The 25,363-nt window shown below is 45.4% G+C and overlaps 1 protein-coding gene across 5 annotated transcripts in view; it reads left to right on the forward strand.

The window, feature by feature from the left end:
* FARS2 (phenylalanyl-tRNA synthetase 2, mitochondrial) overlaps positions 1-25,363 on the forward strand; it is a 483,127-nt gene that overhangs the window by 136,071 nt on the left and 321,693 nt on the right. For 4 of the 5 annotated variants that reach the window (XM_062184260.1, XM_062184252.1, XM_062184281.1 and 1 more), the window contains one exon: positions 17,379-17,510. The exons of the other annotated variant lie outside the window; for it this stretch is intronic. In XM_062184260.1, coding sequence (XP_062040244.1) covers positions 17,379-17,510 — 132 coding nt within the window. The remainder of the gene's footprint in view (positions 1-17,378; positions 17,511-25,363) is intronic. 5 annotated transcript variants of the gene reach the window in all.

Consider the following 25,363-nt stretch of genomic DNA (forward strand, 5'->3'; position numbering starts at 1 on the left):
CTGCTAAAATTTCAATTGCACCAGCATCCTAAGGCTATTAAAAGAGGTTATCATTTTAGAATTAGAGAGAAAATAACACTTTGGACTTTTTTTTTTTTTGCCGGCAGAATTCATTGTCGTCTTTGATATTTCTCAGTTGTTTTCTGTGTATATTCTGTGCTGTATTTCGTAGATGCTTTTTCTCAGCACAGCTACGGTGGTGATTTAGGATTCCGACATTTTAATTTCTCTTTGCGTCCTCCAGGGTTTGCAGCTTTTCTTTGGCACAGTTTCTCTGCTAAACATTGGGGTTCCCTTTGTAAAGCATTGGCATCACAGCACAGCATCGATTAACTAGTCTGAAGGAGACAGAGCGATCCTCTGCTGGCTACCGGGTGTGTCACCATGGGGAAGTCTTGTCACTGTCTACCGGGTGTGTCACCATGGGGAAGTCTTGTCACTGGCTACCGGGTGTGTCACCATGGGGAAGTCTTGTCACTGTCTACCGGGTGTGTCACCGTGGGGAAGTCTTGTCACTGTCTACCGGGTGTGTCACCGTGGGGAAGTCTTGTCACTGTCTACCGGGTGTGTCACCGTGGGGAAGTCTTGTCACTGTCTACCGGGTGTGTCACCGTGGGGAAGTCTTGTCACTGTCTACCGGGTGTGTCACCATGGGGAAGTCTTGTCACTGTCTACCGGGTGTGTCACCATGGGGAAGTCTTGTCACTGTCTACCGGGTGTGTCACCGTGGGGAAGTCTTGTCACTGTCCCTTTGTTCAAATGCCAGAGGGCCTGTGGGGTCCCAGGAACTCCCTCCCAGGAACTGCTGGGCTCTAACCTGGAGGCGTCCCTTCAGCTGCAGGGAGCCCCCGCTTGCCCGGGCCACCCACACCCAGGCACTGAATGTGGCGGGATTATAGACTGTCTGCTCCAGACCTCTGACAAAGGGAAGGTTTTGTTGGGACGTTTTGCTGTTGGTTGACAAATCTCTCCACCAGCCTGCTGCAACCACTTCTTTCCTTAGGTACTGATGCCCCTACAGTCACCTACTTATCAACTGGACCTGCACAGGGACCCAGGACCCTGTGTTGTGAATGGTGAAGTGGCCAGGAGTGAGGCCTGTAATGGTAATGAGGACCTGCTACCCACCCTGGTTGTGGGTCTACCTGGAAAGTGGGTATCGGTTATGTTAGGGAAAATGAAGGTGCACCAGGGGGAGCACTTGGCATCCGTGGAGGTGTGGGCAGTCTCACACGGGTGCAGCGCTGAAGCGTGCTCTCATGACGTGGTAACAAGACTTAAACGCCTCCTGTGGTAGAGATCTCAGCATTAAATTAGGGAAAGGGTTAAATCTCAGACACCTGCACGTGCCCAGTTGACCTGGCTGAGGTTATGGTTGGTTCCACTTAGATTCCTGGATTGGTTGGAGCCCTTTGTTCCCTCTATGAGCCTGAAGGATACTTTTTGATAAAGTTTACTCTTTTGCCTGGTGACCCAGAGTGAGCAGTTCTCTAAATTCTTTCTAAGTGAGTTCCAGACCTTGTGTTTTCACATCTTTTCATGTTTGTTTCTATCCATGGGTCCTATGAATATAAAGTAAGTGAACACTGCTAAAATTAACAATAAGGCTTATAACTATTTCTACTTTTTTTTTTTTAAATCAAATGAAGAAATTTTAAGGCATATCACTTTACCTTAATAATTTCTAAATCAGCTCTTTTGGACCAACTGATGTTGTGTGATTTGGAGAGAGTAGCCATTCCAAGAGTACTCTTAGAAAGTAAAATTGCAGGAGCTGGCGCGGCGGCACAGTGGGTTAATCCCCCACCTACAGTGTTGGCATCCCATATGGGCACTGGTTCTGGTCCCGGCTGCTCCTCTTCCCATCCAGCTCTCTGCTATGGCCTGGGAAAGCAATGGAAGATGGCCTAAGTTCTTGGGCCCCTGCACCCACGTGGGAGACCTGGAAGAAACTCCTGCTCCTGGCTTTGGATCAGCGCAGCTCCTGACGTTGCAGCCATCTGGGGAGTAAACCAGTGGATGGAAGACCTTTCTCCCTGTCTCTCCCTCTCACTCTCTCTAACTCTACCTCTCAAATAAATTAATAAATAAAAGTAGCAAAGGGATCGTTGTATTTGATCACAGTTGCGGTCCCCATGCTCACTGTAGCTTGGATTGGTGGTCCACAGTAGGCTGACTTCCCTAATGCAAACCGATGGAAGTGTTCAGCCTCTCTGATGCGTGGGATCATTAACTCTGAAATGAGGACGTGTAGTGCCTTGCATTCTGCTGGTGGAGGTGTTCAGTGGAAATAGTGTGTCACCCTAGGAGTCAGGTGGAGCAAAACCCGAGACCCAGGACCCTTTTCTCCTCTGATGTCTAGTGAATAGGGGAAGTGTGTTCTAGGTTTGACTCCTGGTCTAAGGAGTCAGTACCAGGAAGCCACATGGAGAAGACTTGAGATGCAGTGACTGAATGTGACTGGAATAGTTAAACCGTTGGCTCTGAGGAGTCTGAACAATTCATGATTCTACAGCTGTTACATGGAGGAGCACAGGTTTCTTCTCTAGGGATATCCGAAGATGAATTTTGGGAGTTTTAATGTCAATGAAAATAAAATTATTGGGCTTGTAGGCACAGTGAAAAAAGTACTGAGAATTTTAAGGATGCTATAATCAAAACGATCAATATGCCAGCAACTGCACCTCTACTGTTCGTACTTGTGTTAGTAAATCTTTCAGGTGGGTGCTATACAGCACCCTGGAAGAGGTTAATACCTGGGGGAATAGGGAATGATTTCTCTCGGCTCATAGAAAGCTCAGTTTCTTTTTAACTTTATTTAAAAAATATTAAGACATATAGTATTTATGGGAGAAAATGCAGTTTCTTGATTCACTTCTGTTACCTCTCTTCTGGCTCTACCAATGTATAGATTAGTAAGTATGAGGTTAGTGGTATAAGCTCTAGTTACTAACCTTGACTTGTGTTACTCACTGTTTAACTGGCCTAGAGCTGACTCCTAAATCCTCTTTCTGTTTCTCCCCCTACATGGGCTCAGGTCCTGCACTTGTAATCTGCTACCTTAGCTAGGTCAAGATTGGTTGCAATGTGATCATTGGTCAGCTCACTGTACACATCCCTCTATCAGGTAATCCAAACCATTTCCGCTCTTGATTTTCCTTGTCTCTCATAGGATAGACTCCCCTCTTTCATTAAGAAAATTTAGCTGACTTGATGTAAATTTTCTGCTTACTTTGTTGTTTGTTTCTCTACTATGGCCTGGGAAAGCAGTAGAAGATGGCCTAAGTCCTTGGGCCCCTGCACCCATGTGGGAGAACTGGAAGAAGCTCCTGTCTCCCTGTCTCTCCCTCTCACTCTCTCTAACTCTACCTCTCAAATAAATAAATAAATAAATAAATAAAAGTAGCAAAGGGATCGTTGTATTTGTTCACAGTTGAAGTCCCCATGCTCACTGTAGTGAGCATGGTATCAACCTATTCTCATCATTTTTTTTTTTTTTTTTTTTTGATAGGCAGAGTTGGACAGTGGGAGAGAGAGACAGAGAGAAAGGTACCTTCCGTTGGTTCACTCCCCAAACGGCTGCTACGGCTGGCGTGCTGCGCCGATCCGAAGCCAGGAGCCAGGTGCTTCCGCCTGGTCTCCCATGCAGGTGCAGGGCCCAAGCACTTGGGCCACCCTCCACTGCCTTCCCGGGCCACAGCAGAGAGCTGGACTGGAAGAGGAGCAACCGGGACAGAATCCGGTGCCCCAACTGGGACTAGAACCCCGGGGTGCCAGCGCCGCAGGCGGAGGATTAGCCTAGTGAGCCGCTGGCCCCCATCATTTTCTGCAGATCATTGTTTGCTCAGCTCAAAACATGTTCCAGACTGTATTACCTGAGGATACGAACACACAAATGGCATGATTTGACCTTCCATGCTTCTCTGGAAACTTACTGCCCTTTTCAGCCATGATTTAAGCAATGTACATTCCAGGCTGGTGTTTTGGATACAGATGGTTACACCACTGCTTGTAACGCTGGCAGCCTCTTTGAGCCCCTGCCAGTTCACTTCTGGTCTACCTTCCTGCTGTTTCAGCTGGGAAGGCAACAAATGGCAGCCCAGGTACTTGGGCCTCAGCCACCTAAGTGCTGAGTGAGGCTTCTGGCTTCAGCCCAGCCTTGCCCTGGCTATTGTGGCCATTCTGGGGACTGAACCAGCAGGTGGAAGATCTCCTTTTCTTTCTGTCTCTCCTCCTCCTCCTCTCTGTCTTTCTCTCTTTCTGTCTGCCTGTCAAATAAATAAATATTTTAAAAAATTATATTCCAGTTTCTGCTCAACCCAGGCAGTGTTGATTCAGTCGTTGTAATTGCTTGAGGTCACAGTTAATTTCTAAACTTAAAATCTAACAAATTATTGGAAAATACTTATGCTGAACCTTTCTGGCTATTTCATTGAATTATAGTTGATTTCCAATAAATTAGATCCCTTTAAAATACATGAATAAATTGGCAAGGTTTGACTTCACTGTATACACAAAACCAGCACCACAACAAAAATAATGAAGATGAACATCTCCCAGAACATCTCCTCGTGTTCATTTGTTACTTATTCTAGCGCCTTTTCTACTCGGTCTGCCACACCGCGTCTAAGTCGCCTGTGGCTATGGGGATTTCATTTTCTCGATGTATGTGAATTAATCTTGCGGCATGTATTGTTTTATCTGACTTCATTTAGTGTGATTGTATTTTGAGACTCACCATGTTGTTGTGGTGTTGTCTGTACTCCCCCCCCCCCCCTTTTTTTTTTTTGGACAGGCAATGTGGATAGTGAGAGACAGAGAAAGGTCTTCCTTTACCATTGGTTCACCCCCCAATGGCCACTGCAGCCGACGCACTGCGCTGATCCAAAGCCAGGAGCCAGGTGCTTCTCCTGGTCTCCAATGCGGGTGCAGGGCCCAAGGACCTGGGCCATCCTCCACTGCCTTCCCAGGCCACAGCAGAGAGCTGGACTGGAAGAGGAGCAACCGGGACAGAATTTGGCGCCCCGACTAGGACTAGAACCTGGGGTGCCGGTGCTGCAGGCGGAGGATTAGCCTAGTGAGCCGCGGCGCCGGCCTCCCTTCCTTTTGTTGATCAGTTGTATTGTAGCGTATCAATATTCACAATAGGTTTATTCATTCAACTGTTGAAGGGCATTTGGAATTTTTCGAGATTTGGGCTATTGCAAATAAAGCTGCTGTCAATATTTGAGTACATGTCTTTATAGGGACATATGCCTTCATTTCTTTCAGATAAATATAGAGGAATGGAGTGGCTGAATGATAGGTGTATGTTTAACATGTGAGAAATGTCCAAAGTGGTTGCGCCATTTTCCATTCTAGGTAGCCAGTGTATGAGACGGGAAGTAGTCCCTCATCTTTCCCAGCACTTGGTGTAGTTGGTCATTTTATATTTAGCCATTGTAATACATGTAGCTAAAGGTATTTAGTATGTGAGGTAATCTTGCTTTGTAGTTCCTTAGTGATTGAACATGCAGAACATTATTTGCTATCGATATAATAGTCCTTGGTGAAGTCTATAAATTTTTTGCTCATTTAAAAAATCCATTTGCTTATTATTGATTTTAGAAACTACTTTACATATTTAGAAAATAAAGATTTAATTTCCCGTATATGAAATGTGTGGAACAGAACTATTTCAGTTTTCAGAGTGTTTTGGAGTGTGGAATATTTGCATAGACTTTACAAATTGATTCATCCAGAATCTGAAATGACCCAAAGTCCAAAACTTTTTGAGTGTCATGTTGGTGTTCAAAAATTTTCAGATTAAAAAAAAATCTTCAGGGGCTGGCGCTGTGCCACAGTAGGTTAATCTTCTGCCTGCAGTTTCAACATCCCATATGTAGGCACCAGTTCTAGTCCCCACTGCTGCACTTCCGATCCAGCTCTCAGCTGTGGTCTGGTAAAGCAGAAGATGTGGGCCCCTGCACCCATGTGAGAGATCTGGAAGAAGATTCTGTCTGGCTCCTGGCTTCGGATTGGCTCAGCTCTGGCCATTGTGGCCATTTGGGGAGTGAACTAGTGGATGTGATACCTTTCTCTCTCCCTCTCTCCCTCTCACTATCTGTAACTCTACCTCTCAAAATAAATAAAAACTTAAAAACCTTCAGATTTTGAAATACTTTGGATTTTCAGATTAGAGATATTCCACCTGTAACTATTTCGTCAAATATGTGATTTGCAGCATTTTCTCCCTTTTTATTCTCTTACCCATGGATCTCAGAGTAGAGTTCTCTAATTTTGGTGAAATCCAGTTAAATAGTTTTTATTTTTTTTTAGGATTAAAGTTTTGATGTTTGTAATAAATCTTTCTTAACCCAAGGTCATGAAGATTTTTGTTTTTTTTTTCTCCCAAAATATTTATGGTTTTCATTCTTATGTTTAGATTTAGGATACACTTAAAAATTGTATGGCATGCAGTATAAAATTTTTGTCTAAATCGCATGGACCGTTTTATTGAAATCACATCCCATTTTCCATGGGAAATCTTTGTACATTGGCTTGAAAGTTATTGACCATTTATGTATGGGTCTGTTTCTTGACTTTTGTTTTGTCCCCCTCATCTGTTAGCTGTCTTTTGTAGTGCCTTGCTTCACTGTCTTTTTGCTGCAGCTTTATAATAAGTTTTGAAGTCAGTTAAAATCTTCTTTGTTCTTTGTTTTCAAAGTTATTTTAATTAGATTCTTTGCCTGTATGTGATTATTGAATTGGTTGAGATTAAATTATGATTTTATGATTTGTTCTCTATTAGTCACATTTTTTCTTTTGCTTTGGATCAATCAAGTATTTAATTATTCTATATGATCTCCTTTGTTTCACTTAGTAGCTACAGCTTTTGTGTTCACATAGCGGTTGTTTTAGGGCTTACTGTTATCTCAGTCCACTGTCAGGTGGTATCTGATCCCTCAGGCATAGAGGAAGATCCATATAATAATATATTTCCATTTTTTCCTAGCCATCAGGTCTGCTGATTTTTGTAAAGTCTTTCAGCTTTTATGTATCTGTCAACGCTTTAATCTTGGCTTTATTTTCAAGACATTTTCCCTGGGTAAATAAATCTATATTAACAGGGTTTTTTTTTCCCCCCTTTTAATTCTTTAAATATAATATTCATCTTTCTTCTCTCTTGCACTGTTCCCAGGAGATATCTGTTCCCCTCCTGGCTTTTGCCTTTGTTGTTAAAAGAATGTGTCTTGTTTTCCATAACTGCTTTAGAATTCTTTCTTTGTCACTAATTTGCTTGTGATCTATTTAGATATAATTTTCTTCAGGTTTTTGATATTTGGGATTGATTGAACTTATTAAATCTATGGGTTTATATTTTTCATCAAATTTTGTCCATTATGTCTGCATATATTTTCTGTCACTCCCTTCCAGTTATATGTATTTTTGACCATGGGATTTCTCCCTTGTTCACTGATGCTTTGTTCATATATTTTGCAGTGTTTTGTTCGTAACTTCTTTGTTTTATTCTGGAACGGTTATTTTGCTCTGTCTTCAAGGTTAGCAGCCTTTTCTTCTGCAGTGTTTCTTTTTCATCTCATACCATTCATTTTTCATTGTATTTATTTGCCAATTAGAATTTTAAAAAATCTTATCTTTCAACTTAACATTTTTGGTCTTCCTTTAGCTTTGTGAGCATTCCGAATATCATAATTTGTATTCTAACGTCTTTTTCCTACTGATTTTGTCATCCGTCATTTCTTGGTGGATCGCTATTGGCTTTACTTGATTTTTTTCTTCTTTTTGCTTAAAAGACTTATTTATTTGAAAGGCAGAGTTATAGAGACAGAGGGAGAGACAGAGCACAATCTTCCATCTACTGAGTCACCCTTCAAGTGACTGAAATATCCAGGACTGAGCCAGGCCAGGGTCAGGAGCTTCACCTGCATCTCCCACATGGGTGGCAGGGACCAAACACTGGGCCAACTTCCGCTTTTCCCAGGCCATCAGCAGGGAATTGGATTGGAAGTGGAGCGGCTGGGACAGGACTCCATCACCATATGTGATGTTGGCCTTGCAGGCTGTAGCTTACCTCTCCCCGCCACGACACCAGCCCCTTTTGCTTTTTTCTTTCTTTGCATGCCTGATAATTTTCTGTAGGATGGCAGAAATTGTTAATTTTACCTTATGTGTTAGGCATTTTCATACTCCTGTTAGCATCCATGAGCTTTGTTCTGGGATCACACAGAAGCACGCTGACTCGCTCGGGTCTTGTTTGGAAGCCTAGTTAGGCAGAACCAGCCTGGTGTTGAGTCTGGGGTTGGTTCTTCCCACTTCCAGTGGTGTGACTGATGACCTGTGACCTGAGGGATTCTTCCACGTCTCTGTTAGGAATTGCCACTCTTCCTGGTCCCGTGTGAGCCCTCTAGTCCTCTCGTGGGGCGTGTTCCCGGCTCCAGTTGGTTTTGTTGGCAGACACAGGGGGTTCGTTCGCTCTGAGTGTTGAGGAATCATCAACGGGTGTTGCCCAGAGGAGTTCTTCATTTGTTAGGAGTACTAGGCGAAGGTGGGAATGTGGAGGGCTGGACTGAGCCTAAGCTGGTCATCCACACTCCTGCCTTTTACCTCTAGAAACATTCTGAGTAAAGGCACAGACGCGACATGCAGTGTGATATGGTTTATTTGCAAAGTGAGAACAACACTCAGGCGCATGAGGGCTTTATTTAGGGAGAGTGGGCCAGGGGGATTTTCATACCCTGCTCTGCTGGTCCTGTGTCCAGGAGGAGGCGAGCATGAGCTTCCTTCTGACCAGGAAGTGTTTACGTGGTACCACCCCCAGGCCCCGGGGAAGAGGAAGTTCTTCCTGTGGAGGAGTTACCTGATGGGCACTAGGTGTGTAGGGGAACACAGAGGGAGGGAGGTATGGCTTCCAGCAGGGTTAGGAGAGAGTCTAGAATGTGGAAAAGGGCAACAGAAGAGCCTGTCTGCTCGCGCAGCGTCCGCCCTCCTGCACTGTGTGCTTACAACTCTGACTCCCGGTTTCTTGGAGCTGGCCTTGGTGGCCTACTCTGAGTGCAGTGTTAAAAGCCTTCATATCCCACTGCACCCGCATGGGGCCCCGCACACCACGTCTGCAGGTAGCTGTCCGCTCCCCTCCACTCAGTGAGCTCCAGCCTTCTTCCTGTGTCCAGACTCACAACTCAGTCTTCCCAGCTCCAGAGGCTGCTGGGTTCTCCCATATTCCCCTCCCCCAGGGGCTGTGTCAGGCCTCAGGGTTTGGGAAACCGGGTCCTTGGTGACCCGCAGTGTCTAGTGGCTTGAATGACATTAACACATTTTGCCTGTTTTTTTTTTTTTTTTAACTTTTCACATAGAATGATAAGACTGATTTGTTATTCTATCTTGTCCAAATGTGGAAATTTTCTTTTGTGTTTGACACTTTGGATTGTTCCATTGTTTTCTCCCATTTCTCTGTTGCATCTCACTCTTCTCAGCTCCTTCTTCCTTTACTTATTTTTCCACATCTCTCTGCGTGTCTTTGTGAAAGGAACACTTTGCAAAGAGGGGCTGACACTTTCTTTCTCACAACAGAATTGTGTTGGAGTTGCTTAAACTCCTCCGGACGCATAGTTTTTTTTCCATTCGGTTCACAAAATCAGAATTTTTATGAATTAATTTTAGAACGAATCAGTGAGTCACATATTGATATATCTCTTAAGATACCTGAAACATATCTAACATCTCAGATTGCTTCCTGAAGTCAGTTTTGTCCAGAACGAATCGGTTTGTGTTACTTTTGTTGGCTGTCTGACTTAGCATTAGATTCCTGCGTATGTTTTGGAACTTTGGCTTGCAGGGTCGTGTTCACCGAGAGGTCTTTGTGCAAAATGCCCTTTCTTTTTCTCTACCCTCCACTTAAAGCTCCTGCCGCCATTGCTTGCTTCTCCTGTTGTTGGTTTTGCAGTTGGCTCCACCTAGTTCTTTCCGTTTGGAATCCAGAGAGGGTTTCACAGGGATCTGTCAGGTGCACCGTCCAGCACTGATGGATGGGAAGTTGCTGAGCCAGTGCCCAGTGCCTGCATCCCGAGCCTACACTTTCCAAGCTACAACCCCACCTGTATCTGGATGATAGTTTTTGTCACCCTTCTGGCCCCAGCATGGAGTTTAATCCCGTCCCAGCCTGTGACTCAAGCTGATAGGCTCTCTCTGGTTCCCGCCCCTATTCCTGGTGTGGGCCCTGAACCAGGCAAACCGGTGCTTGCTTCTCTCTCACTGTACTGTATTTCTGCTCTATTGTGGGCTGTGGGGGTAGTTCTCCTATCTCTAAAAATAGAGTTTGCCTTTTAAAAAAAAAGTCCTATCTGTCATTGTGTGTTAGGAGAACAAGATAGATGGTACAGTCTCGGAAGTGTACTGTGTCTGGCTGCTTGGCTAATTTGTTTTCATTGTGTGCTCCAGCAGGGGGCAGTAGAGGGCTCTGCTGTGAGACACGTGTCACTGCTCTTCCCATGTACTGACTCAGCTGTGAGCTGAGATCAGACGTGCCCGTGGTCTTAGCCACTTTGCCTTCACCTGTAAAATGGGAATAATAATAACTACTGTGAAGTATGCAAGCCTGCCCTACAGCAGTGTAAGCATTAAGTGAGAAGAGGCACGTGGCATAGTCAGCACAGTGCTTAGTGTAAACCAACAGCCAGGGTTTGTCCTCCTAGGGACATAATTTAGACATTTTTTTGTGATTCTGCAGAAAGGGGAGAGAGATGTTAGATTATGAGTTGGCCTCCATGAAAAGTCACCTGTTGAGTCCCCAGTGGGTGCCACGCGCTGTGTTAGGCTCTTCACACTCATTTCCATAGTGCACTGTCACAGACCCTCTCTGAGATGCTCCTGGACTTGTAAAACGGGGATGTGTCCCAACAAAGCCTGCGAAGATCCTTAGTGGAGAACACACTGGGCGCACCTGACCTGCCGTGCATCCTGGCGCAGCACAGTGCACTCAGCCGGGGTGGTTTCCTCTCGTGCCCGCCGGGGAGCTGTGCTGACTCCCGTGCGCCATCATCAGAGGGCATCAGGCCACATAGCACCCTCCTAGGCAAGGTCCAAGTGCAGCATTGCAAGTAGGTTTTCTGCTGTATCTGTAATGCTTTTGCATCTACTGTGCTCATACTGCTTTTCCACCGTCACAAAGTTTGAAAGACTGCTGCGTGGAGTCATCAGATGTGGACACAGTGCATCCACTGAGGCGTGTCGGGGTAAGAACCTGCTGGAGGTAGCTTGGCTGCGAGTGGTAGAGCTGGAACTTGGTCCCGGCTCTGTGCACGTGGTGCCCACTCACCCACGTCTGCGATGATTTGTGCAGGCTGTGCGCCTGGTGTTTACGGGGCTGCTCTCTGTAGCCTCTAGGGATCTGAAGGAGCTTCCTTTGAAAATACATAAGAAGGCTGGTGCCGTGGCTTAACAGGCTAATCCTCCGCCTGTGGCGCCAGCACACCGGGTTCTAGTCCCGGTCGGGGCGCCGGATTCTGTCCCGGTTGCCCCTCTTCCAGGCCAGCTCTCTGCTATGGCCCGGGAAGACAGTGGAGGATGGCCCAAGTGCTTGGGCCCTGCACCCGCATGGGAGACCAGGAGAAGCACCTGGCTCCTGGCTTCAGATCAGCGCGATGCGCCAGCCGCAGCAGCCATTGGAGGGTGAACCAATGGCAAAAAGGAAGACCTTTCTCTCTGTCTCTCTCTCTCTCACTATCCACTCTGCCTGTCAAAAACAAAACAAAACAAAAAACAAAAGACAGAAGAGGACTGAGGACCCAAGGGGCTGTTCCTGAGGCTCCGAGTCTGTTCTGTTCTCCTGATCAACAGCAGGGTGTGGTCCCTTATCCCAGTTCCTCGGGTTTTGGAATAACGGGCCCACTGAAGCACGCTACACTTTGTTTCCAACCTCATTGTGATGCGCAGTAGTGATCAGATCCTATTCTGATCCAAGCTCTCATCGAAAGGGCTGCTGTGTGTAGGGGCCCCTGGCACCAGCCTGAACCGGCCCTTTACTGTGCTGACTCTCCACCAGGCAGAAGACTGAGAGCTGTGGGGTGGGTTACATCACCACCACCGGGGCTGGGGATCGCCAGCCTTTTATGTTTCCTGTGTTCCTTGGTATCTTAGCAGAGGGAGTCATCGTGGCTGAAGCAGTGCTAACGTCTCCTGCTATGTGCTGGCGAGGTCCCACACCAGAGGATTCTGTTACCCTGCGTGGGAAGAAAAGGTGGTGTTTAGCATACACTTCATAGAAGGAATGCTGTCATTCCACTTAGTCGTCCGCAGCACTGGACTCCCGGGCACATGGCTGTGTATACTCGTCGGATACATATGACGCACTCAGTGGTCACAGTGGTGCCGTTGCCAGGTCTGTAAGGCCCTAGATGGGGATGAAGTGTTAAGTCATGAATGACTTCATGCTGCCTGTGGGGTGGGCTTTGGAAATGGAACCAATGTTCTTTTCCCCACCTGGGTGCTTCAGGCCTAAAATGTGCCTCTTCTTTCTTATTTTACTGCCAGCCACATGGTGGCTGAGTCCAGAAGACATTGTCCTCCTTTGCTAGTGGGGAGATAAGATATGCAAATCGATGGCAAGGAGCAGGGAAGGCAGCAGGCTCCATGCTCTTGGGTGCTCAGCGGTTGGATTAGCGAGGTGGGAGCTGCCCATGGGAGCCGCACTGGTGGTCTGTGTCAACAGAGCCCTAGATCATCGGGCACCTGAGCTCTAGTTTGACTCCTCCGTTAGTCAGCTGTGTGGCCTTGGCTCCTGTAGAAAGCACTGAGCTAATGTTAGTGGAAAGTGTTGTACGACACCTATAATTTGACAAAACTTATTGAAATGATAACAAACAGTTACTCTGAGCCAACACAGCATTCTACTTGCAGCATTGCTTTCAGTGGTAAAATATTAAGTATACTACAGGTAGACATCAGTAAGGGACTCCATATAAATGTGAAGTGCCGCGTGGAAGGAAGAGAGTGAGGCGGTGTTCTATGTATTCAGGGGATTGGCCTTCAGAGATAAGATAGACAAGCATGGTGCAGAATGTTGTGCAGAGTATGCTCTTTTTATATAAGAACAGAGGGGAAACAGAAATAGAGATTTGTGTTCCCTTACATCTGGCAATAAGAAGGAGCCCCTAGAAAGGTTGCCAGAAGGTCCTGGAGAACAGGGGGAGACAGGCACAAGGAAGCTAGTGCAACTTGCCCTGATGCCCTGTTATGTAGTGACATGCATCCTATTGTAGCATATTGATCTTGAACCCAGTGAATCTGTTAGTTATTCAGGACAAAGATAAATGAAGCCGTTAGAACAGAGAAATCAGAAAAAATGGTCTGTATTTAAGACTACTGTGGACCTTAGACGTAAGCTAAACAGATGGCATTGTCAGGTTCCTTTGGCGGTGAGGCTGGGTCACGTCCCTAGGTAGAGTGTGGCCGACCAGGGTGATTCCAGTTTGCTAAGACTCGATTTCCAGCCAGAGAGCAGCTTCCTTCCTTTTTCTCGCCACCTTCCTTTCCTCCCTTGCGATCTGTGTGCTGCTGAGACAGCATTGAGGGACAAGCACCCTGGGTTTCCGATCACTGCCTTCTGTTATTTCCCTAGTCCGAGTTCATGGAAAACCTATTGTAAAATGAATGCCACGTGGCAGTGATTAATTGCATATTTGTGTAGTCTGCTTTAAAATCTGCTTTGGCGGAGGGCAGCCTGGGTAGGGTGTAGGAAATCTCAGGTTTGTGCTCTAGTTTGGACCCTCAGCCTTTCTGGAAACAATTTCTGATGGCAGACGTCTTGTCTTTAAATATGAGGGATATAGGAAACCAAAGAAGAAAAGCTCTAATGAGTGGAGAAATCGGGGAAGTTGGGTGTTGCATTCTGTTGGCTAAGTATGAGAACTGTTATGAAGGTGGGCTGACAGCTCTTTAACGTTTACAGAGACGGAGTGCTCTGGCTTTCAGCATTGCAGAGGAGTCAGGCCTTGATGGGCAAGACCACACACACACACACACACACACCCCGGGGCACTGACTGGTCTTGCCAGTGATGCAAGGTGGAGACTGGCACACCAGGCACGAGGGGGCAGTGCTGCCTTCCCCGGGGCAGGTAGTGGTGGAGCAGAGAGAGTTGTTGCTGCAACTCCTCCACTAGGACTGCGGGAATCCCAGTGGTCATTTCTGAGGTCCCACCTGAGGAATTGCTCCTTTGTCCTTGAATGACCTCAGCGTCTCCATTGAGAAGAGAAAGCCTCCAGTGCCCAGATTCCCTGAGAGGATCTCTGTCTATGGAAACACCTGGGCTCCAGCAGGGAGCTTGCTCAAAGCCCCTGGGTGGAAGAGCTGTCATCAGCAAGATACCCCAGAAGGCTCGTGGAAAATGGAATTAGAAGATAGGGTCTTTTTTTGGGGGGGGGGTATTAAAAAAAGAAAAGCCTTTGAAATCCATGCATATGAGGAAATGAACCATCCATGGATTTAAAAATGTTTTGTGATAAAATACACTTATTTTAAATTTAATTTTTCATTAACTTTTTGAGGTCCCCTGGTAGACAATTGCCATGGATAAAGTAGCTGGGTCTCAGGTTGGTTAATCTGCTCATGGCTTCCTTGGAAAAAAGGTAGAAATCTGAGACTTGAACCTAGATTTGATTTAAGCTAAAATGCTCTTTTACTTGGTGCTAGGCTGAAAATCAAGGTGTATAATTTTTGATGGCTGCTCTAATTTCACAGAGTTCTGAAACCATTTGTACATGTGGCTTAGTAAACTACTAACCCTCCTTCCAACCCTCATCCTGGCAAGAGGAAAGAAGACCAAAAAAAAAAAAAAAAAACCAAACAACAACAACAAAAAAACTTGACCTTACTTTCATCAGATATTATGTAATATGTATACATTCAAGTTTTGTGTGTAACCTCAGTAAGAGGTTAGCCTAGTGCATAGTGAATCCACGTCCTAGACAAGCTTGCTCACAAAACACATCTTCATACATTGTGTATTTGAAATTCTGACACAGGTCGATTTCTTGTAGCCTTCCTTTGTTGACTGGTAGTCTCCCCGTTTTCCCCAAAAAACAGTGTTTCAAGATAAGCTTTTCTGGAACATTAGTGGCAAAGTCCTTTTGAGTAAACTGCTTCAGATTCTCGGCCTCTGTTCCCAGTCCTACATTCCTGGGTACAGAATGACCCATTTATGAGTGCAGGGACACTGATGAGTCTTCAAGTAAGTATACTGAGTCAAAGAGTCAGACTCCATGATCCCCCAAAAAAAGCTGGTCCTGTGTGATCCATTTTTGTAAAATTGTAGGCACTGCAAACTTGTCGGTGTTTGCCTGGGTTCATGATGTGCCAAGAGAAGAGGCAGAGATGATGGGGAAGTTGGTAGATTGCCAAGATGCCCGAGCCAGCTTCAGAGGGTGCTGGATGTGTTCATAACCTTGGTTGTGGTGGCCGTTTCATTGATGTTTGGCTTAGGAAATTGTACACTTTCTCTGTATGCAGTTTAACATTTATCCATTATACCACATATGAGGGTACTTCAAGAAGTTCATGGGAAATGAAATTAAAAGATACTGGATACTGTGCCAGGCCGGTGCTGTGGCGTAGTTGGTAAAGCCACTGCTTGCAGTGCGAGTATCCCATATAGGTGCTGGTTCGAGTCTCAGCTGCTCCACTTCTGATCCAGCTTTCTCTTATGGATTGGGAGGCCAGGAGAGGATGGCCCAAGTCCCTGGGTCCCTGCACATGTGTGGAAGACCTGGAACAAGCTCCTTGCTCCTGGCTTTGGATCGGCCCAATTCTGGCCCTTGGAGCCATTTGGGAAGTGAACCAGTGGATAAAAGACTCCTCTCTCTTTCTCTCTCTCTGCCTCTGCCTCTCTGTAACTCTACATTTCAAATAAATAAATATTTTAAAAATACTATGAGTTTTCCATGAACTTTCTTAAGTACTTTTATATGTAATAAAAGGGAGAAATGTTATATTATTGTGGATGGTTATATTATTGTGGTAAAAAGAAACCAATTGATACTTGCCATAAAATACAGTTAACTACAAAAATAAATACAACTTAGACAAACAGTGAAAGAAAAATCTACATTTCTCCTGTTGAATTTGGGCCACAGGAAAGGCCCCCATGTTACTGAAATCTATTCCCATTCAATTTTTTATTTTCAAAATACCTTTTTTTCTTCATTGTTAATAGTAGGGGCATGGGCTTGGACAGACCTAGCTTTGGCTCAGTCATCCACTGGTTGTATGACTTGAGGCAGGGCACTTGACATCTCTGTTAAGTTTTTATCCATCTGGTACAGGTGTAGTAAGTGCTCAGTAAATAGAAAAAGATTTTGTTATTATTTTTATTCATCTCACATTCAGATTTCCTCAGGGTTTAAAATGCAGGCAGTTTGGGGCAATAAAATATAGTATTTTTTGTTCACTGTATGTTTCCATTGAGTACGGGCTCCTTTAGCAAGAATGTAGTGTTGCCTGAAAGGAAGGCAACAACAAGATTATCCCATGAAGGGAAGGGAAAGGAACACGTGTTGGAACATAGGTGCTTTTCACACGTCCATGCTTTCTGTGTTCTTCATGGTGGGCGTCCAGATGACTCATCCGGCCTCAGTCTGTTCGTGACTTGTGCCCTTCCTTCACAGGTTAGCAGTACATGGTTTTGAATTCAGTAGTCTTTCCCTTTGTGAAATAACACCATCGCTTCAAAGTGCCGTGTTTATGATTGGTTGTTGAGAAATCCATCCTGGCCTTCAGCATGCACAGTTCTTGGTTGTTTACTTAGATGGAAGTGGTTCATCATCCATCTGTAGGAAGAATGCTTGGCTTTTTAAATGTTTGGTTTAAATTGGGCTTGTGCCTCTTATTGAACTTTTTATTCACTGTTATTAATTTTGTAAAAATTTATACATATGCACACATACTTACGGAAGGCAAAGTTGATCAGTTTCTGTTAAATTGGTCCCTTTGTTGATCTGCACACTTGGAGCACAGTTTCATAAAAGTGTGATTTCTTTAATCCTGAGGTGGTGTCATTTCCACTCAGAAACACTGACAGAATCACCTCCTTTCCCACGATGTTGGCCTTGCTTGCTCCTCTGCCAGGTGGCTGCAGGACTTGACAGATGATTGATTGGGTTTTAGAGGGTCCTCGAACTACATGAAGTGTTTTTCATATTGGCAACGACATGCCCAGTTTTTGCACAAGTTTTAAGATTTATTGCCTCACCCCAACATGTTGCAAGTTAGTCTGTTTGCTATTTGTTTGACTAGGAATGTGGTAATTGGTGTGTTAGTGAAGGGCACAGCTGACCACGACAAGGTTGGGCATGTCCTCACGCCGCTCGTTCTGTCTCTTGCAGGTCTGGAGATAAGATGGGTGGACTGCTACTTCCCTTTCACGCATCCCTCCTTCGAGATGGAGATCAGCTTCCACGGAGAATGGCTAGAAGTCCTTGGCTGTGGGGTGATGGAACAACAGCTGGTCAATTCAGGTAGCAAAAATCCACCTCGGATGTACAGGCTCTGAAGCACTGCTCTCTCCTCACCTAACCTGATTTGCATAACTCAGAGATTTCACGCTCTTTCCTCCACCTGTTGCTCTCTGGTCTTAGCTCTGATGCTGGACTCTGGAAGGATCTATTTCTCACATCTCATTTTGCGAAAGCTTCTTGTCTTCGGAGATCTTCCTGGGCAGCATGTGGCTGCTGGATTTGTACTTGGTGATTCTGTCATCATCGATGAGGCCCTCAGTAATCTCCCCTAGCTGTTTGATGCAGGTCATAGGAGTGCATTTCATCTTCCACAAGGGAACAAACCAATGTATAACCCATTTCTGTTCTTGTTGCATTTAGTGTCGTGCTCCAAATTCAGCCAATATCTCATAAATACAGTAAATCACAGACAGAAGCATTTAGGCCCAAACTGCTTAGTTGTCCCTCAGCCTGAAGAGTGCCATCTGACAGTGGAAAGATGAGGTCACTGATTAAATTTGAGGATCTATGGGCACTTGGGAGAGTTCTTCCCAGCTTTAACTGCAGGACCATTACTCAACAAAAATGCCTGCTTCTACATTTGAAAGCTGTGAGTTGTTGTTTTTTTTTTTTTTTTTTTTTAAGGACAGTGTTGGAATTAAAACAGTTTTGTGGAGTGGGAAACCTGGTTGGAAGTGGGCATTTGAGGTCACTGGGTATAAGCAGTACATGCTAAGTGCTAAAGGATTTCATGCAGATTGCGTGGCGTCACCACCCTGCTCCCATAGAAGGACATTTGCTGTGCAAGTTGGACAGTAGCCCTTTGCTCAGGGTTGGTCACGGGGCCTCCTGCAGCAGAGTGGACAGGAGAAAGTCCTTGGTGACTAAGAAACCTGGATGGACCATGGGAAGCGGGGTTGGAGAAGGAAGATGGGGTGCAGCCAGAGAGACAGAGTGGTGGAACGTGCCGGGGGCAGGAGGCCTGGCCTTGCCTTCTTCCTCTTGGGTTCCCACCACCTGCAGGGCCTGGGCTCCGCAGCTCACAGATGTTCTCCATGCAGCGTGCGGAAAAGCCCAGCACAGAGCCAGACGCTTCATGGCCAGTGTCCAGGTATTTGAAGGCTACTCTAGTGGGGCAGCGGAGCAGCACAGCGGTCACCATGAGGCCTGTGAGTCAGAGTAAACCCCCTGGGCTGCGGAAGCCACGGCCCCAGGGGGTTGCACCAAAATTCTGTCAATCAACAGCATGGACTTTGAGAGGCTTGATTTTTCCTGTGAATTTTGCTTTTCTCACAATGGAGAGGGCACTGCCCCACCACTCTCGAAGTCTCTTCTAGAGGACTGGCACAGGGCCTGGTACACAGTGACCCTTCAGGGAGGACTGCCTGCCAGTGCTGTTTGTCCGGTCGTGTTCCCGTGCGGCAGAGGATCTCCTTAATGTGAGATATTGAAGCAGAGCTGGCCTGCCTGTCACCATGTAGGAAAGAGGAAAGGCAGAGTAATCAGAAACAGACAGGGAAGGAGAGGCACGTGCGTTTCAATAGAATCCGAGAAGCCGAGATGTAAAATGTAATCTCTCCTGGAGTAGGAGCTGACTTCAGATAATTCTGTGGTCTTTCGTTTATTTTGTTTAGACAGAAGAGTGCCATGAATGCTAGGCTTCTTCCCAGGAGTTCCTGGTGTCAAGGTGCTAGAATTAAGAAAGCAAAACAGGGGAGTTTTCAGCTTGTATCGCAACTGCCAGTTGGAATTGTACTTCTTTGTACGTTTTCCAGTATTCTCAGTGGATTTTAGGATTTCTGTTCACTCAGTAATTGGCTGAATATAGTTATCTGAAACAAGTTTCCAAGTCATTATTGTGTATTAATGAGACTGCTGTTCTACAATTAGAGCAACCATGCCAGGTATTTTTGAAGGGAATGGCAAAGCTTAAAAAAATGAAAAGATACCTAAGATGCAAATGTGATTGAATGATTCATACTGGTGGAAATAAGGCTTGCTTCAAGTTGCAAAACCGTTTGCAGAAAATTCAAATGAAATATCTTGCAAGAAAGGGAGAATAAAGAAACGGAAGAGATAATTTCATACAAGAAACCTTGTGTAGGTTTTGCTGTTGGAACTTGAAGTTGTTATGACAGAGTTCTCTACATTCTCAGACTTGAATGTGTTTTGACATCTGTAGTTAAAGATTTTTAACTGTGCGCCTTGTCGTCACTAACCCGAGACACTATTTGCAAGTACAGCTAATTATCTCTTTTCTGAGTTCCTACAGGATAGAGACTGGCTCCATGCATTTCATTCTAGTTCAGTTTTGCCATTCTTTCTTTTTCTCCCTTTCCCTTCCCGTGTTCTGAAACATCTTCATTGATAGTTAGAGATTCTCCTTTTTTTAAATTTTTAAATTTTTATTTTATTTATTTTTTTTGACAGGCAGAGTGGACAGTGAGAGAGAGAGAAAGGTCTTCCTTTGCCGTTTGTTCACCCTCCAATGGCCACCACAGCCGGCACCCTGCGGCAGGTGCACCGCGCTGATCTGGCGCCAGGAGCCAGGTGCTTCTCCTGGTCTCCCATGCGGCTGCAGGGCCCAAGCACTTGGGCCATCCTCCACTGCACTCCCGGGCCACAGCAGAGAGCTGGCCTGGAAGAGGGGCAGCCGGGACAGAATCCGGCGCCCTGACCAGGACTAGAACCCAGTGTGCCGGCGCCGCAGGCGGAGGATTAGCCTATTGAGCCATGGTGCCGGCCACATTCTCCTTTTTTTTTTTTTTAAAAAAAAGTTATTTTTAATTTATTCACTTGCAAGAGCGAGCGAGCAAGTGCTCCCATTCAGTGGTTCATTTGCCACATGGCCACACGCTAGTGTGTTGAGGGATTGGGGTGTAGGTAATGCCTAGAGCAGGAACTCATTTGAGGTCTTCCTCGTGGGTGGCAGCGTCCCAACCACTTAAGCCATCATCTGCTGCTTCCCAGGGTCTTCATCATCAGGAAACTGGAGTCAGGGGCCAGAGGTGGGTCTCAAACCCAGGTTCACGAGTATGGGACGTGGGTGTCTTCACCACTGGGACAGAAGCCCATCCCAGATTCTCTTTCTCTGAGGTTCTTGTAGAGATGCAGGTGAAGTGCTGAGATAACCAGAAACTGAAGACGCCAGTGGAGCACTGGCAGGACCAGAGAACAGGTGGCCCTTACTGTCTGCCAGCATCTCACACAGTGCTTTCCTCCATTTAACCTTGCTGGCACGAGTCTGATTACCCTCATCTCACTGAGCCCGAGGAACATGGTCCAGAGCCAGTAGCTAGATCGCACTGGTGAAACCTACACAAGTCTTGCTACCAGTAGGTAACCATTTGTCTGTGCTACCCAAATTCTGTGATTTCGAAGTAGCTAAAAATGGATTCATTTGTTTGTAATACAGAATGAAAACCTGAAACAAAATGAAACGAACAGCCAACGATTTATTTGTTCTATACACAGTCACCTCTAAGGAAGACCTATGCTACTGTGGTGCAGTAGGTACAGCCACCGCCTGTGATGCGGACATCCTGTGTGGGCACCGGTTTGATGCCCAGCTACTCCACATCCTATCCAGCTCCCTGCTCTTGCACCTGGGAAAGAAGCAGAACATGGCCCAGGTGCTTGGGCTCCTGAACCCATGTGAGAGACCTGGATGAAATTCCAGGCTTTAGCCTGCCCCAGCCCTGTCTGTTGTGGCCATTTGGGGAATGAACCAGTGGGTGGAAGAGAGCTCTCTGTCCTTCTCTCTGTACCTCTGACTTTCAAATAAACAAATCTTTAATAAATAAAATAAAGAAGGCCCGTGCCACCGTGGTAGCTTCTGTGATGGAGTGTATCACATGTTCCGTCAGTGAAAACGTTTTATTGCACATAAGTGTTATTGTGTAGATGGCACATGTGTTTTGTGTGCAGTGCAGGCTCTTCTAAATGGTTTGTCGAATTTTACCTCTAGTAAAGAGATCTTCAGAAAGCTCAAGGAAAATACGTGCTAGGAAAAAATGATGCATGGATTTCAAATTTTTCATGCCCTAATAGGTTTCTTTTAATTCCACTTCCATGAACTTTTTGAAGTTCCCTTTCCACTTTTAATACAAGATTTATCTGTGTGTGTATTTAGTTAGTTATTTGAAAGACAGTGACAGAGATCTTCCATCTGCTGGTTCACTCCCCGATTGCCTGCAACATCCAGGACTGGGCCAAGCCCGAGCTAGGAGCCAAGAGCTCCATCCGAGTAGCCCGTGTAGCTGGCAGGAACCTACGTACTTGGGTGCTCGGCTCTACTTCCCTGATGAGTTAGCAGGAGGCTCCATCAGGAGCAGGGTGCAACTCCATCTCAGGGTCTCTGAAATGAGATGCAGTTGTCCCCAGCAGGGTTTAACCCTCTGCATCACAATGCCTGGACACCCCCCACCCTATTCCTTAAGTTACCCTGTCATCACCCCTGTTTTCACACTCCTTCGCTGTGGTAGCTGTGATGTGAGTGATGAGGGTGTTCATGACTGTTTGATTGTTTTTTCCTGGGGGAGGTATTTTGAGGACAGTACTGAGTCATGTCCTCAGATACTACATACTTGTTTTCCACTGAGCTGATTCACACTGCTGGTGCCTTAGAACATGATAGATGGAGCGCAAACATCGGAAACCACTACCAGGCGCCCGTGTGCCGTGATGGTGCCAGGAGGAATTTTACCCTTTCCCGAGCCCCTGCGCGGCTTAGAAAATTGTACATAGGCCAAGGGGGGAAACAAAACTCTGTAGTGGAAAATAACTTGAAGATAACTTGAATCTACTTTTTTATCTCTTTGTTAAAATTTAAAAATCAACTCTTGTGGGAAAACCTTGTGAATACATACATGACCAGTTTCTGGTTTTAAGCAATCATTCATTGCTTTTTCATTTTTTTACAATCAATTTTCAGGCCTTTCTAAGGCTATAGAAAAGCAAATAAGCTTTGTCCCTGCCTCTGAGAATATCAGAGCACACACGGACATGAAAGCAATTGATTATAGCGCCATGTGGTAAGTATTTGTAACAGAAGTACAGTGGGCGAGGGGAGGGGATGGAGTGGAGACTGTGCCAGGGCCTTGTCCTGGTTACATTCAGAGTGGAATGCTGACGATACAGGTATTTTAAATGTACATTCCCAGAGAAGTTAGCTTCCTGCCTGATAGGTGCTCTGTGCTTTGTACTTTGTACTTGGACACCCAAGCATTGCCGTACCTGGTGCTGCTTTTCCTATATGAGCATGCGGCTGTTTGCAGTCTCCCTGGTAGCTGGTCTTTGTAGCCTATGCGTGCACAGTTGTGGAGTAGTGTGAGTGACCAAAGTTGATTATGTAAAAGTAGACACACCGTTTATAGAGTTAGCGTCTTCTGTACTCCAGGCACTGTGTTAGACAAAGAGGAAGATACCAGAACGGGTAAGGTATGTCTTCCCTCTGTGGAAGCTCCCAGTGTAGAAGGGGAGACCGGGTTATGTCATTCGAGCAGTGCCATTCTCGAGAATGAACTTGTGAGATGGAAAGAGGAAGAGTGTCCCTCAGGTGGATCCGCGTAGGCTTCCTGTGAAGAGCTGGCCTGTAAACCGGGCCTGACCCCGCAGTTCTCTCCTGTGTGGCTGGCGGGCATCCGAACAGCTTCTTTACCATGTTGGCTTACACAGCGTCAGCCTGCAGTTTTAGCATGGGAACTGTGAATGACCCACACTCAGACCATGCTTTGAAGTTTCTGTCTTTAGGGTAGGTTGAATGTTTTCTTCTACTTTATTGGGGTACAGTTAAATTCTAGTGAACTGCACATTTCTCAGCCATGCGATGTGATCAGTTTTTGACATGTTTTATGGTGATAAATCCATCACCACAATCACGATGATAAGCATTTTCATTGCCAGCCAGTGTCTGCTCGTGTTCTTTTTGGAATCTTTTCTCTTCTTCCACCTGTCTTCAGGCAAATGCTGATCTGATTTCTGCCATAGATTAGTTTTCTTTTTCTTGTATTTTCTATAAATGGAATCATGTAGTATGCAATTATTTATTTTTAGCTTCTTTCATATAGTGCTTTTGAGATGTTTCCATATTGTCTGTATCCATTCGTTTCTCTGTGTTTTGAATAAGGTTCCACTGCATAGATACACCCCAGGTATTTATGCATTCACCTGTGATGGGCATTTGGTTTGTTCTCAGTTTTGGGCTATTAAATTCAAAGCTAGGATGGGCATCTCGTCTAGCAGTTAAGCTCTCACTTTGTGTGCTGGCATCCCATGGTGGAGTGTCTGAGCTGGAGTTCTGACTGTTCCTGCGTTCAGCTTCCCGCTAATGCACACCCTGGGAGACAACAGGCGGTGGCTGAAGGAGTTGGGTCTCTGCCACTCCCACAGCAGACCTGCATGGTGTTCCCAGCTCCTTGTGTTCTGGCCTGGCCCTGGCAATTAGTCACTTGGCAGGTGGAACAGCAGATGAGAGCTTTCTCTTTCTGTCTGTGTCTCCACCCCCGAAATAAAAAAAAAGAAATAAGAACACCAGAGTTACCATGAGCACTTTTGTGTGAAAGTCTTTGTTTCCTTTTTTCTTGAGAAAAAGGAAGCATTCCAGGAGTAGAATGGTCCATAAATGACAATTAGGTCAAGTTAATTGCTATGTCTACTGTTTATATATTTACTTATATATTTTTTGGTCTTAGTGTTTTATCAGTTGTTCAGAAAAAGCAGAGTGTTACACTTTTCTACCATGATTATAAACTTGTCTATTCTGCCCTTATTCTGTCAATTTTTCTTAGAGTTTTTGAGACCAAATTATTAGATGCATATACCTTTGTAGCTGTTATGGTTTCCAAATGAATTATTTCTTTTATACTGTTATGGAATGTCAGTCTTTAAATCTAGCAATTGTCTTTTCCCCAAGGCTGTCTGTCTACATGAAAACATCCATTCTGGCCTGATCTCCCCAGCCCATCTTCTTGGGCCCCCTTTGCATTGTTCCTGGGACTGTTGCAAGGTGTTGTATCTGTGTACATTGAAAACCTCCTCACTGAGTGTTATCTCTTTTCCCTACAGATCACAGGCATTTCAAAGAACCCAAGAGGGACATGGGATTGCTTTGTGTTTACCTGGCTGTTTCCCACCTCTCTTGCTCTTCTTTCACTCCTGAAGACCCGTGTTTTCCCCCTTTGGCGATAAAAGACCTTCCCTTAGCATTTCCTACAGATCAGGTTTACTGGTGATGAATTCTTAGAGTCCCTGTATCTGAGAAGTCTTTATTTCCACTTTATGATGAAGATGTTTGTATTGAATGTAGAACTTTGGACTGATGGAGCTTTTCCTCAGTGATCTGTAGATGTACTTCCATTGTCTTCTGAAGCTTCTGAAGAGAAAATGAAGAGAAATCCATAGTTGTTTTTGTCATTTTTCTTGTGCATGTACTGTGTTTTCTGTCTCCCGCTGCTTTCAAGATCCCCCCGCCCCCCGCCCCCCACCCCCATCTTTGCTTTTCAGCAGTGTGATATTGGTCAACCCCAGTATGGTTTCCTTTGAGTGTATCTAACTCCTGTTAGGTTTTGGATGGGGTCCCAGTGGAGCCTGGGACTCTACTGTCTTTTTCCCATTTTTTCTCTCTTTTTAGATTAATTTCTGTTGGTCTGTCTTCCCGCTCATTGACTCTGTTCTGTCATCTCCGTTCTGCCGACTTGGTCATCCAGTGAGTTTCTTATTTCTGCGCTCGATTGTTTGATTGTCTCAAGGTCTGCGCTTGCTTCTGTCTCATGGTTCGTATTTTCTGCTGGGAATTCTGATGTTTTGATTCCTGTCAGAATTACAGTGATTGCTCTAAAGTATGTGCGCGAGTCATCTGGAGATAGACTTCTGTG

This window comes from Lepus europaeus, chromosome 3 (assembly GCF_033115175.1).
Source record: "Lepus europaeus isolate LE1 chromosome 3, mLepTim1.pri, whole genome shotgun sequence".
NCBI classification, from domain to species: domain Eukaryota; kingdom Metazoa; phylum Chordata; class Mammalia; order Lagomorpha; family Leporidae; genus Lepus; species Lepus europaeus.